At 38.9% G+C, this 12737-nt stretch overlaps 1 protein-coding gene across 3 annotated transcripts in view; it reads right to left on the bottom strand.

The window, feature by feature from the left end:
- The window catches only part of LOC128996363 (protein grainyhead), a 156738-nt gene extending 144517 nt beyond the window's left edge, over positions 1–12221 (bottom strand). For all 3 annotated transcript variants that reach the window (XM_054421645.1, XM_054421644.1, XM_054421646.1), the window contains exons 1-2: positions 12072–12221; positions 2426–2916 (exon numbers count right to left, since the gene is read on the bottom strand). In XM_054421645.1, the coding sequence (XP_054277620.1) occupies positions 2426–2880 (455 nt within the window). In that variant the 5' untranslated portion in view covers positions 2881–2916; positions 12072–12221. The remainder of the gene's footprint in view (positions 1–2425; positions 2917–12071) is intronic.
- Between the last annotated feature and the right edge of the window lie 516 nt (positions 12222–12737).

Genomic DNA, 12737 nt, shown 5'->3' on the forward strand with positions numbered 1-12737 from the left:
AACCAATCACATTGAAAAAACGAAAACGACCAATCCTTTGCATCCGAATCACGAGTCGAATCATCCAATTAATGTTCATCAAGTGCGCCCGCCCTCAAGACCCATCATGGGAGAAAGTAGAGGCAAGGCTGGACACCAATTATCGTTGGAAAGCAGCAGGGCAATACGTATGGAAGCTGCATAACAAAATGAATAATGACTTAATTGTCGGACTCAGATCTCATTCCGATGGAAGAGTCCCTAACGAGCTGATAGGTCTGATTGGTCACCGAGCAGAGACGAAGATCCCATTTCAGATTTGTTGGTTAACGGGTACCACCGGTTGTTATTCCCACTGTTCTAGCCGGAGTGTTGATTAGCCATGATTTATGAAATTGGTCTTGTCAAGTTATGGTGATTAGTTTTTCTGGAGGAGTTTGGAATGGATTTTTAGTTAGTTGAAGGCTTTTGAGGTCGCATAAGTTGAAGAGGTTGCTGTAGGGTGTTGAAGATTCGTAGAATTGTATGTGGCATTTGTGACTGAAGGCAATTTTGAAAGTTGGGTGACGTTTCATATTCGGATTTAGCTACAAGATTTTGATGGCTGAGGCTGCAACTTCATCTTCTTAAAGCATTTAACATTACTTTGTGCTTTAATTTCACAATCTGTGTGACAAATGTTTGAGAGAGTGTAGTGGTTGAAGGAATTTCTATTTAAAGTTCATCCAAATTCCAAAAACGTTCGATACGGAAAGTGATTTTGAAAGTTGGGTGACATTTTCTACTGGACTAATTACCACGAGATCATAATGCCAAGGATGAATCTTCAACTTACCCTGAAAGATGTTATCATTCCTTTGTACTTTTCATGTGACAGTTTATGTGAAAAATGTTTGAGTGGGTGAATAGATTGAGAAATCGCTATTGAAAATTCATCAAATCCTCCAAAAAACATTGAACTGGTTTCAAGGATTTGAAAACACATTTAAAATTCCTTTGTAGTTTTAATTCCCTACATTTTGTGAGCGATGTTAGCAACAAAGTTGCACTACGTGCTTCTTTACATCTTCGTTATTTAAAAAGGTTCTACCCACGCACCAAGGATTTACACGTCCATTACCTTTTAACAGCCAAGTGTCCAGATAAACCAGCACTTTTCTCATTCACGATTCACATCAACATCAAACGTGTGATAAATTCATCCGAGTTAACGATATGCGTAGTTGACGTTAATTTACAGCCTTTCAGTCGTTATAAAGCAGACAAATGAAATGAAATAATCATTATTTATACGTGCTAGCAAGACGTTCATTAGAGTGACTAATATCCCGAGGTTTTCCGACCTTCTGTTCAAAGTCACGCTGACGGATAATTGTTTCTTTCACTTTTGTGAAGAGTAGGATTTATTTGCTGAAGATTCTTTAAGAGTTGTTAGTCTTAGGAGTAAGACGTTCAAAACCTTTCCGGTACACCCGTTCTCAAGATAGATCTCAACATTTTTCACGACTCCTTCTTAAAATTTCAGTACGTCTACAATCTCTACACCCTAATAGGACACAACGTATTCTCCCATGTCTTTTGACACGTTAACGTCTCAACATTCCATCAGCCACGTATAGCTGGACTCCGCCTAGGGTTCGAACACATTCCAGCCATACTGTTACTGTACTTTATCGAGACTGGGTTATTGCGCTGTTAAGCCTGTTATGCGCACGTTTGCGGCCAAGATCCATCGATAAGTCCAACATTCGCCACAGTGTGGCTGTATTGCGCGCCGTAATGCGCAAGTCAGGACCTCAGTACCTAGGTCAGGTCAGTTACTGGCGAGACGTCGTGGCATGCGAAAGGATAGGAATTTTTATATCTACAAGCATCTGTTGACATCTGTTGACATCTGTTGAAAGAGGCTTTTGTGATATCACTTCTTGATGGTTAAGTGGATTATTTGTCTCCCCTAGGACACTAGGATCTAGCCCGGGATTGTTTTTCACATTACTTGAGACTAGGCCTAGGGGTTGTGGCATCAACAATTAGATAAAATACATTGGTGATTGGCAAGATTTTTGATTTTGGTTTCAGTGGGTACAGAGTGGGCTATTTATATGATCATCTGTGGAAAACCGTGGAGTAGGATGCTAAAACTATTGATATTTAAGAATAATCCTTCTTAATTAAATTATGAAGGCACTGGTAAAACTCTAGGAAGATAATGTGAAATTCTCTGGAACAATTAAGAATAAAGATGGCAAGGATGATAACTGTTCATGAGTGAGTTGAAATTGATCGAAATTCAAGAAGAAAGACGCTCGAAGTCTGACTTAGGGACAAATGTATTTGGGTTGTGCCCAAAAACTTTACCTAGAAACCTGTTCGCGTACTGACAGAAATGTCTATTCACTGCAAGTGTAAAATTAACTTTTAACAAAATACTGTGGATTATTCTTACCTTAATTGTCCTGCAATGAAAGGTGACATATCCTCCACAAGCTCTGACAGCACTAACACCGTGGTCCCGGGCGGACCTTGGTATGTTGCAGTCTGGTTGAGCAGCTGAGACCCCGGGGGTTGGACGACGACCGACACCGGACCGTTGGAGGTCTCGAGACTCTCCGGGTTGTCATAGACGTCCTGAGGGTTTTGTGAAGCCGGAACGTAGATGACAGTCTTCTGGTTGGCTGCCGCAGCCTCTTGCTCATCGTACTCGATCACACTGACCGGAGTCATGGTCGCGAGCATCACCGGCGAGGAGGCGTCCCTCTTGGGCGACTCTGGGTTGGGCGAAGAGCCTGGAGCGATGGGCGAGCTGGGCGCGTCTCCAGAGTTTCCTGGAGATTCCATGGCTCTACGCATCTTGAGCACCTCGGGGGTGAGCGAGGGCAGAGGGGAGGTGACGCTACTCATCTTCTCCGATGGTGGGGTCTGCCCATCGGCGACGACCTGAAACAAGAAGAACACTTTAGACACAAGTAGGAAGATAAGTAGATTTCACCAACACAAGAGTACATATTAATTTTATTTCGATGGAAAGTTGAATTACATCTTCCTAGAAGAGCTTATTTGAGAAAAGAAAAGGACTACGTGCATAACAATATGTAAAAGAGGAGTCTGAAGGTCAGCCACTGAACTTTTTTGGACAGCAATCAATAAATCAGAGCAATTTAAGTGCAGAAGGCCAAGATTTTGCTTGGGTACGATAAAGATCCAACAATATACCTAATTAAGTGACAGATACTCAGAATCGAGCAATGTGTAGAAGTCATTGCTATTTCTGCATGCACAGGTGGATTCATAGCATTTAGTCAACAATAAAACTTCTTATAATGGGGTTGAAGGTTTGATCCTCAATACAGCCATCTCCTATCTTAGACCCAATACCTCACCACGGCCCACGTATCCAACTACTCAGGTCGTGCCCAGTTACACGAGGACAGCTGTATGGCCAGGCGTAGATTACAACTTGACTACAGTCATTCATCAATTAAAGGACACAATTCATTACAGCTCCCATATCGAGAGATGGTCGTTAGCGACTCTCTCTCTCTCTTGTCACTCATTAACTTTTGCTTTTTGTTTCAGTTTTGATTCGTCTTAAGGATCATACCAGCCTTACTCAGAAGTAAAGTGTGTTTAGTTAAATCTTGGATGATTCGGAGCAAAAACTCGGAACGGAAAAACTTCTCGAAGATGCCTCGCCACGATCGAAACTGCTTCCACTATCTTTGCCAATCCAACGAAGTCCAAGGACGTGGCCATCTCCCAAGACTGAGAATCAAAAACTCACAATTTTGCTTTCAAAAAGCTAAGCAGAGTCTAATGCTGAAGAAGATAAAATGTTGCGTTTGGGTAAATTGTTGGATGATTATGCAATTTCTCGTCTCCCCATCACATTTACCCGCCATGTTTACTTATCATTGGAGTTGTACCAAGAATGTAGGATGAGGGTACAGCGACCATGAGAAACCTACCAACGTTATTCGCCAGCGCCTCACAGCAGGGGGTTTATTAAGTTTTATCTCTTAATAGTCAAAGTATTTCCCTTTAAAGATGACATCATCCAGCCATCTCGCCAGTTTATGCCTGAATCTGACATGTTTATCACTCTAGGTTGACGCGTTTTAGTATAAATTTTACGACGAAAAGTTGGAAAGTATTTGCATTGCGAAAGTCTTTGCTACGTAAGTCTTGATAAATCTTACCACAGGAATGAGGGAAACTCGTGTGTCGATTAAAAGAATTATTTCAAGAATGAAAGTTAAACCACTTTTAAAGTTAAATGGAAAGGAATTGGAATGTAGCTAAAAGCAGTGTTTACGATGTTTTGTAAGGTTAGATGTACAACTATTTACTTTTCTTCACGACAGAATTTGTTATGTAAATGGGCAAAAGCTTTATTTCAAAGGATAGGGTGTACTTCATTTTCAAAATGAAGGATTCTTAAGAAGAACCCTTCAATGTCGTAACTATAGATGGGATGCAGACATGATACAGTATTTGTTTTTATGAAAACAAGTTGTTCTTATGCTATCCAAAACCAATTTCACACATCATAATTGTTTATATTAATCTTCTATTGAGAAACAATTGCATTATGTTACAATCCCACAAGAATGTTACTCTTGAGACATCGATAGGATAGCAATCGAATTCTCGAGCCTCTTCCAAGTGCAAACTCGAATTTAAATTACTTCGTATAGTTGGTTCAGGCGTAGGATTGATCAATCAAATTCCAAATAACCGTATCAAAGTCAAATGAAGGTCTAAATCGTGAACGTAGTTGCCTGTTCATCACAAGAACCAACAGCACAATTTCAATATAACGTCCTTTCCCATTAATTATCCACACATATACCCCAGACACCGCTAGTACTATAATACTACAACAATACTACAGTGTTCCGGCACGTCAACCACGATACTCCACATGCTAACTAAGAAGCGCTCGCGGCATTTCCCAGCCGCAGTTAAAACAAAGAAGTGGGCAATAATTGGTGCGCTGTAGGTACACTTTGTCGGGCGCAATGGACCACTTAAGGTGGATAAATACATTGTGAGACGATTGTTCGGGGGCATTCCCCCCCTCCCTAACTACTGCCCGCCGGTCTGGGCATTTGGGCACTCGGGCAACTCACTATTCAACCATCGCTGCTGGAGACGTGATGAAACAGTGGACTATAATGGACCTAGTAAGAGTTCTCATTGAAATACCACTTGTATTACATCGTTGTTTGATAAAGAATGTGCTTTGGTAAAAACAGTGTATCTTTGTAAGAGGACTCTTAAAAATCTCTCGCTTAGAGGTGTAACAATATACTGAATAGTCAAAAGTATATACAAATGATAATCGTTTTGGCATATTTGGCCGATCTAACAAGATATCTATCAAAGGCAAACATGGGATCGTTTTGATTGGGCACTGAAAGGTCGCTAATGCAATGGAACATTTAAATTACGAGAATGGCCGAAACTTGAGAGACCTAGAGCTCAAATAGTGTGCGATTCAAGTAGGCTATATTGGAATTGAAACAAACAACTACAAACTTATTACATTATCATCGCAAGGATTTGTTCATAGGAGTATCACAGTTTCTCACTATTGAATGAATGAATGAATGAATGTAGTGTATTAAAAAAAAAAAAAACATAGGCTACAAGCTGTGATTATAAACTAAATAAAGTATAATAGACAGAGACTTTTGTCACTAAAATATATTATACGAGTTTTAATAAAGCCAAAAATTATAACAATAAAATATTTAAGACCTATTTGTTTTACTTTATAGGAAGACCTTCATCGTCAGTGGGACTTCAAACCACACAATAGCTAAGAACTATTGGTAATCTATGAGATTCAAATGCGGGCTTCCAGAACAATGAAAACTATTTAACCACATAAGTGTTACTGAAACGTCCATGTGACTGATTAACAAACAAAAAAACGTACAATAAAAGTATAAAAAAGTCTGAAAATTTCCTCTAATTGGTTAGTTATTTCTCTCAAATCAGAAAACGTGTCAGTCAACCCACCAGAGATTGAAGTCCCACAAAACCGCTTCAATGTTATAAGGAAAACAAAACTGAAACGGATTACAGTATCTTTGTGGACAGGACTTCATCTTGTAACCTCGAGATTTGCAAGTCAATCCACTGAGATACTTATCAGACGGATTTTTTTTCTGCTGAAAAGTGTTTGTGTTGGTACCTTGAATTCATGATGGACCTAATATATTTTGTACTATCAAACTGTTTTTCTTTAATTAATGGCTTGTAACTTAGACTTATACTATCCAACGAGAACTTGTTAAAAATCATCATTGAACTAGAAACCAATAATAAACAAGTAATTTCGATAATTATTTATTAAAAATACATTATTAACTATCAACTGTTTTGATGGATTATAAAACATGACCCAATCCATCGACGAGTAACCATCCGATTAAATTATATTGGTAAGTAAAATAATAAAATGTTTAGTGCAAAATGTTTAAGAATAATTCTTTTACTGTTTAAAATTTACGTAAAAATATGAGAGGTTGTTTTTTAGAATTTCTCTATGTAAAAATTAAAATTCGATTAGTTTGTAGGTTTGCTGTGCAAAGGTACTTATTTAATAAGAAAATAAATACCGAAAGCTTTGCTAAATTAAATAAACATCTTTTTCTCTCATCATACTGTCTTTACACTGCACACCTCATGACATTAATTCCTTTAACAAATGCCTTAGCACTAAGTGTCTTACTGTAGATGGATCGACGCAGTATAAAGAAGCACTATGTACAAAACCGACTCGCCATCATTACCTCGTCATTATAGCATGTGTCCATTAGCATGGCACCCGTGACATAAGTGCTGAAACGCATTGAGGGCCAAGCTACTTGACACAGGCTGTAGTTGGTCTAATGTAGTCACAATTTGGTTGGCTACATCGGAATCACTAGGAAATACTCTTTTCCAAAAAACATTTAATTTTTAGGCATTGCTTCAAGCAATTACAGTAGGACCTCGATAACAAGTCACACTCGATAACAAGGGTTATTTTCAAATCCCCTTGAAATTACTTTACCCCTAATCACATGTTATTGCAAACTTCAGTAAAAAGTGTACATGTCAAGGTACTGTCCAAAAAGAATTGCTTTGAAAGAAATTACTCAGAAAACTATATAGGTACAAGTGAACTATTACGAACAAATTAGACTCCCATTAGACCTATCACTTCAAAAAATAATAAATATCTCATAAATAAATAAATATCTAATAATAATGATGTGTCTGTCTGTATTTCTAAAACGAAAGAAACCCAGGTCCAAACAAGCTGCACGAATTTGCCCACGTGTTCAGTATCACTGTAGGTTTTTTTATAAATCAAGCAGGCTTTGCCCTACAATCTTTCTACGTTCTAAGGATTCTGAGGTGGCACTTAGGGAGTTTAGTGTCAATTGAGCTCTAGAAAAAAAAACTATTCAACTTCAGAGATCCGAAGATTTCAACTTATTCAACTCCTATCTCGATAATTACGTTGCTGAACCACCAAGGCGCTGAGCGTCTGAATGCTGTCACAAGTATTTACATACAATATGCAATTGTTCGTCAAAACCAATACATCGCTGTAGCCACGGCTTAACGAGTTCCGGCTTTGATGGATAAATACACTTCTAGTGGGCGTCCAAAAACTGTGAAGAATGTTGAGTAAAAGTTGTCTCGACTTGTCATCGGTATTGTCAAAAGTATGAAAACAGGCAGTGTTTTTACTCAGAATTAGGTAAAGTGCTGATGAAGTTTGGGTTGTCGTTAGACTATTTATTATCTTGCAGTAAACGTGATTATAAAATCTAATTTGTCATCAAACGAATTGATAAGACCAACCTGACAATCTGTAACATTGACTATACACAGAGAGACTCTGACAATGTCTGAAACCACGTCTTGCTATTGGCAATACATGATCCAGAATGTTTAATTTGTCTCAAGAAGGTCTCGGCACTGTAAAAGATAGAGGCCGACGTTGTAGCGTCGCAGCAATAGATAAGGGGGGAAACTAAAGCGTCCACGGTCTACTTTAACCGTAGAACCAACCATCAAGATGATCTTCATTTACTCAATCATAACAATATGTTAGAACTTTTGTTAAATCATCAATGAACGTTTTCCGGGAACAAGGAGAATACAAAATCCTCTTCCCCATCTCCAAGAAGCGCACGGTGTTGGGATAAGCCCATTTTGACACATTTTATCACAATCTGTTGGACATTTTTTCAAATTCCTCATCAAACGTTTGACAGAAACAAGTAAAATGCGAAATCCTCCGTGAACGTATCTCCAAGAACCACGTTCTTCTTTCTTCAAACAGAGGGTAATGCAGTGGAATCTTGATCTTTCTGAAGATGGCTGCGTTGTTGAATTGGCTAAAATTACTGGACAAAATTTTTGATGCGTTGGAGCAATCCATCTCCTATATGAAGTTGAATTTGGTATAAACTATCCAAAACGTTGGCTACTATCTTCACCAATATTCAAAGACACGGTAATCCCTTGGAGACATATATTCTACTGTCTACTTTCATCGTGGCAGTCTACCATCATATCAAGAGAGAGAGCTTGATGTTGAACTCGGAGGCCTGTCAAAAATCCCGTCTGTCATGGATAACACACTATTCTGTGAACAAGATGATTAAGTCATTGATCTAGTTGGCAATATAGGTCTATAATCGCACACACATGCCCGTTTGCCCACATATTCTTTGTCTGTGTGTGTAAGCGAAGGTAGAAGCACGGAAGCGCGTCCACCAACGTCCGTCTGTCTTCTGCTCATTCCCACGACGGTCTAATTATAGAACAAGACCACGCGAGTGCTTCTGGCTGTCTGTTGTCCGTCAGAAGTTTATCTTTAACCCGCTTCTTACTTGGGAATGTGTAAAAACACACCACAACGCTTTTTACGAAAGATATTTTACTCGCAAGGATCATATTGGACTTCAACCTGTATAATTCTTCTTTGAGACCAATCGTAAACTTCAGAGGTGTTTTAAAGTCACCGATGCCAATGTTCCTTCAGAGATTCCAGTTGGCCAAGTAAATACAAAACCAAGCTATTCAAGATGACTTTGGATCTATTAACGTTTCTTGACCATTTTACGTAGAACAATATTCACAGACTATTTTGACTATGAAAGCCAAAAACTTTCAAGAACAGTTACAAAAACTTAAATTACATTGAGAAACTTTAAACGTTTTCAAGGATTGCATATTTTTTCTTCGAATTAGATGAATAAGTAAAGTTAGGTGAAGGATTAAATTAAAACTAATCACTGCGTTATGAAGTAGATGCAAAAAAGTAACTCATCCAAAAAATATAGTAGGTTAAACTAACCTAAAATAATCGACTCATGACTGAGAAAGTTGAATAATTACTCAGAAAACATATGAAGGAGGTATAAAAGAATTAATGTGTTAAGTACTTGAACTTCTTCCTATATTCATCTTGCATCTAATGTGGTGTCAACTGGGAATACCTAACTTACGATAAATACTTTTTTTTAAACAGTTACAGCAGATATATCAGTTGGCAGTAGTCATTGGTTGTAAAGTATGTGCTAACAGCAACCACAACTTGTTCCATTTATTTCTGACTCTGTGTGCTGTACATGCGTCATCGGAAATACCTGCAATGTATCAGTCAAGTGGAGAGGGGCCTAACGTTACCTCAGCGTGCTAACTAACCTAATGGCCATAATTGGTATTTCTGCTCCGACATTGAATAGAGGGAAATCCTTCTATGAGAAATGCAAAGGATGCGATTGATCCATTTACACTAACTAAGAAATGAAATTACACAAACTTATGATGACTGGACTTTTAAAGATTTGTCCTCAGGATTTTTTAAAGATATGTCTTGACTTAGGAGGTTGATTGGTTTTGCCAATTTTACAACCTTAGCAATTATTTTACAGCTATTCGAACTTGTAGCGTGAATGCGTTTTCTGTTAGATTTTGTCGGATATTACACATTACTAGTATCAATGAACTAAATATTGCATTTAGTGGTGTCTTCATTACTTTGAATGATTTTTTTGAGCTGTTATAGGTTCACAAAAAAAAAAACTGTTATCATACAAAAAAGCATTTGTTCAAACAAAGCCATTTATTTCGAAGCAACAAAATAAATTGCTTGGAACACACGATGCTCAATAGACACATATATTTTTCTCCATCCTGCACGCTGGATATAAAGCAGAGTTTCACATCGACAAGTGTAGATCTATCAGTTTTCATGTCACAGTATTTCACTATTCAACCTTCAATGGAGCCAGTCTGTACACACATTACACACAGACCTCACGACCTGAAGGAATAGGTAAGTAGCGATATAAAAGCGAGAAGTGTATTTATTTGAAGGCAGACATGTGAAAAGGTCGAGCGGTGAAGCCACACCTCTGTGTAAAAAGTTCACATTGCCTACATTGGCTGCAAGCGACACAGTGACTACTGGATGGAGAGAAGTTACGACCATGTTTTGTGTAAAATAAAACGTATGGAAATGGTACGAGCTATGGTAATAACAGGTTGATATAAACTAGAATTGAACACACGTATAAAAAAATGTTTCTCCATATTGATAGTACTTTATGCATTTGATATGGGTGTATTTATATTGAAACAAATGATAATTCCAATAAGTGATTAAGCTGGAATATAGTAATTTATTCGAGAAAGGTTCCCCACTATCTTGCACATATTTTGAAAATAACGCATGGGCTGAAAGGTCAAATTTAACTAGTTCCACCCTAATTTCGTCTTGGCAAAGGGAAAGTGTGTTTAGTGACAAGGGCGTTGACCTCTTCATGGGGTATGGAATACGTCAACCCTTTAAATACAACAACGAGGAAACTGCGATACTCAAAAGTTAAACTCGTGAATTGTATTTGCTTTTGGTGGGACGCTGATGATAATTAGTAAAAAAAAAAACTACGAATTTAAAAATATTTGTACAATTCTCAGCAAAATTTCAAATGTATCGTTTGGCAACACAAAGAAGTAATATTAGTTTCTACAAAAACAATAAATTAATAGTCAACATTTCAAACGCGATCCGTGCCACCGACCGTTGAAGTCTTCGCCTCTGGCTAAACGTTGTTGAGTGGGCGTACTCAAAAAAGGATACAGAGGCCATGAATTTTCAAACTTTTAATTGAATTTTTGTTCGAATTTGCAAATAATACAAAAAGACTAAACTTTTGGACTCACAAAATTCACACTGAGGAGTTGATAAAACAAAGACTAAAGGCTACACTGAGCTACGTATCTAGAAATATTTGTCGAAGTACCACTTGTTTGGAACCCCAAAAAACACGTGTCATTTTAATAGATACCTGTATTTTAAAATGCAAAACCAATTAAATAATCAACACATTCTGAAGAGGAAGAACATTAAAATTTGCTAAGTCCGCATCGAAAAGTCGGTTAAAACACTAGTCGGCGAAAAGTCACTAGAAGGCGCAATAAACAAGCTAATATTTGTCAACTACAATCAAAACTCATATAATTAAGTACAATGTTCAATAATATTTGCGTTGTATCCAGATCAAAACACCATAACAACCACAAGGTATGACGCAGTTGAAAACAGGTCTCGGAGTCAAGTGTTGACTGTTATGTTTGTGGTCGAACCGGCCGCCGGGGGAAACAACAGCAAAACCTGTCGAGTCGGAAATGCAAGACTCACTACTACAGGCGGTGGGGGGTGCAAGTAACCGGTTCATATCTGGTCATTCATAAAGTCGGCCCAGTCCGTAAACATAGACAAAAACTAGATACCGTGCTTGTGGGAGGTTTGACGGGTCGAACAGGTCGGACCTGTCCGCTGTTTTGGTATAGATACTGTTGTGTGGAACAGGTGGCAGTGCAGGTTGTGAGGTTAGAGGTTAGGGTCGTGGTCGAGACTTGAGGTTAGGTTTGTGTTGTGGGGGAGTGTGTTGTGTCTTGTGTGTTCCTTAGTGAAACGTCTAGTGCTATTTGAGGTTATGTTTGGAAATAAATCTAACATTTACACTGTATCGCTTCAACTCGTATCACTACACTATAAACAAAACACTCACCGAAGCCTTGAAGACCCGAATAGTCACAGGTACCGAACACACGCGCACACCGGTCCCTCACTTACGCGCACCTTGCACAACGTGTTTCCTCCCCCAGAGAAAGTAAAACCACCATCTGCCGTGCACTGAAGGTGTCCAGGCGCATTCCCTTGCTAGTCTGACCCGAGTCCTCTACCTGCGCGGCGCTGCGGCTATGGCGGCTCAGTCTCTCTCTCTCTCGCACACTCTGCCTCTCTCACTCCCACATTCTCCGTCTTCGTCGCTCGTCGAGGCCACGGGCCGCGGGCGATCCACAGACATCGCCAGCCACTCTTTTTTCATCGTCTTTCGTTGTCGATCCTCTAAAACACTCCGCTGCCTTTGCTTTTTTTGACCGCCTTCGGATCTCCCCTCCCTCCAACCGGGCCGTCGAGGAACAAAGACAATAATTAAAGATTATTTGGCACTCTGGCCACTTAATGAGCGCTTGGTGATTATTTTAATTAGGCTTTTAGTCGCTGTGTTATCGAGATGCTGAAGAAGCTCGTTTGTGGTTTGTGACCGCATATATCTGCTGATCGGTAACTGTTTCTGTGTATGAATATCTAACGAGCGCTGAATTCGGTACCTTGGTTATCTTACGAAATGCCATTCATTGGCGATAGTAAAAAAATTGGATTTAATGTT

Source organism: Macrosteles quadrilineatus, unplaced genomic scaffold (assembly GCF_028750875.1).
Source record: "Macrosteles quadrilineatus isolate MER2022 unplaced genomic scaffold, UCM_ALF_1.0 Scaffold_6__1_contigs__length_79288215, whole genome shotgun sequence".
Classification (NCBI taxonomy): Eukaryota; Metazoa; Arthropoda; class Insecta; order Hemiptera; family Cicadellidae; genus Macrosteles; species Macrosteles quadrilineatus.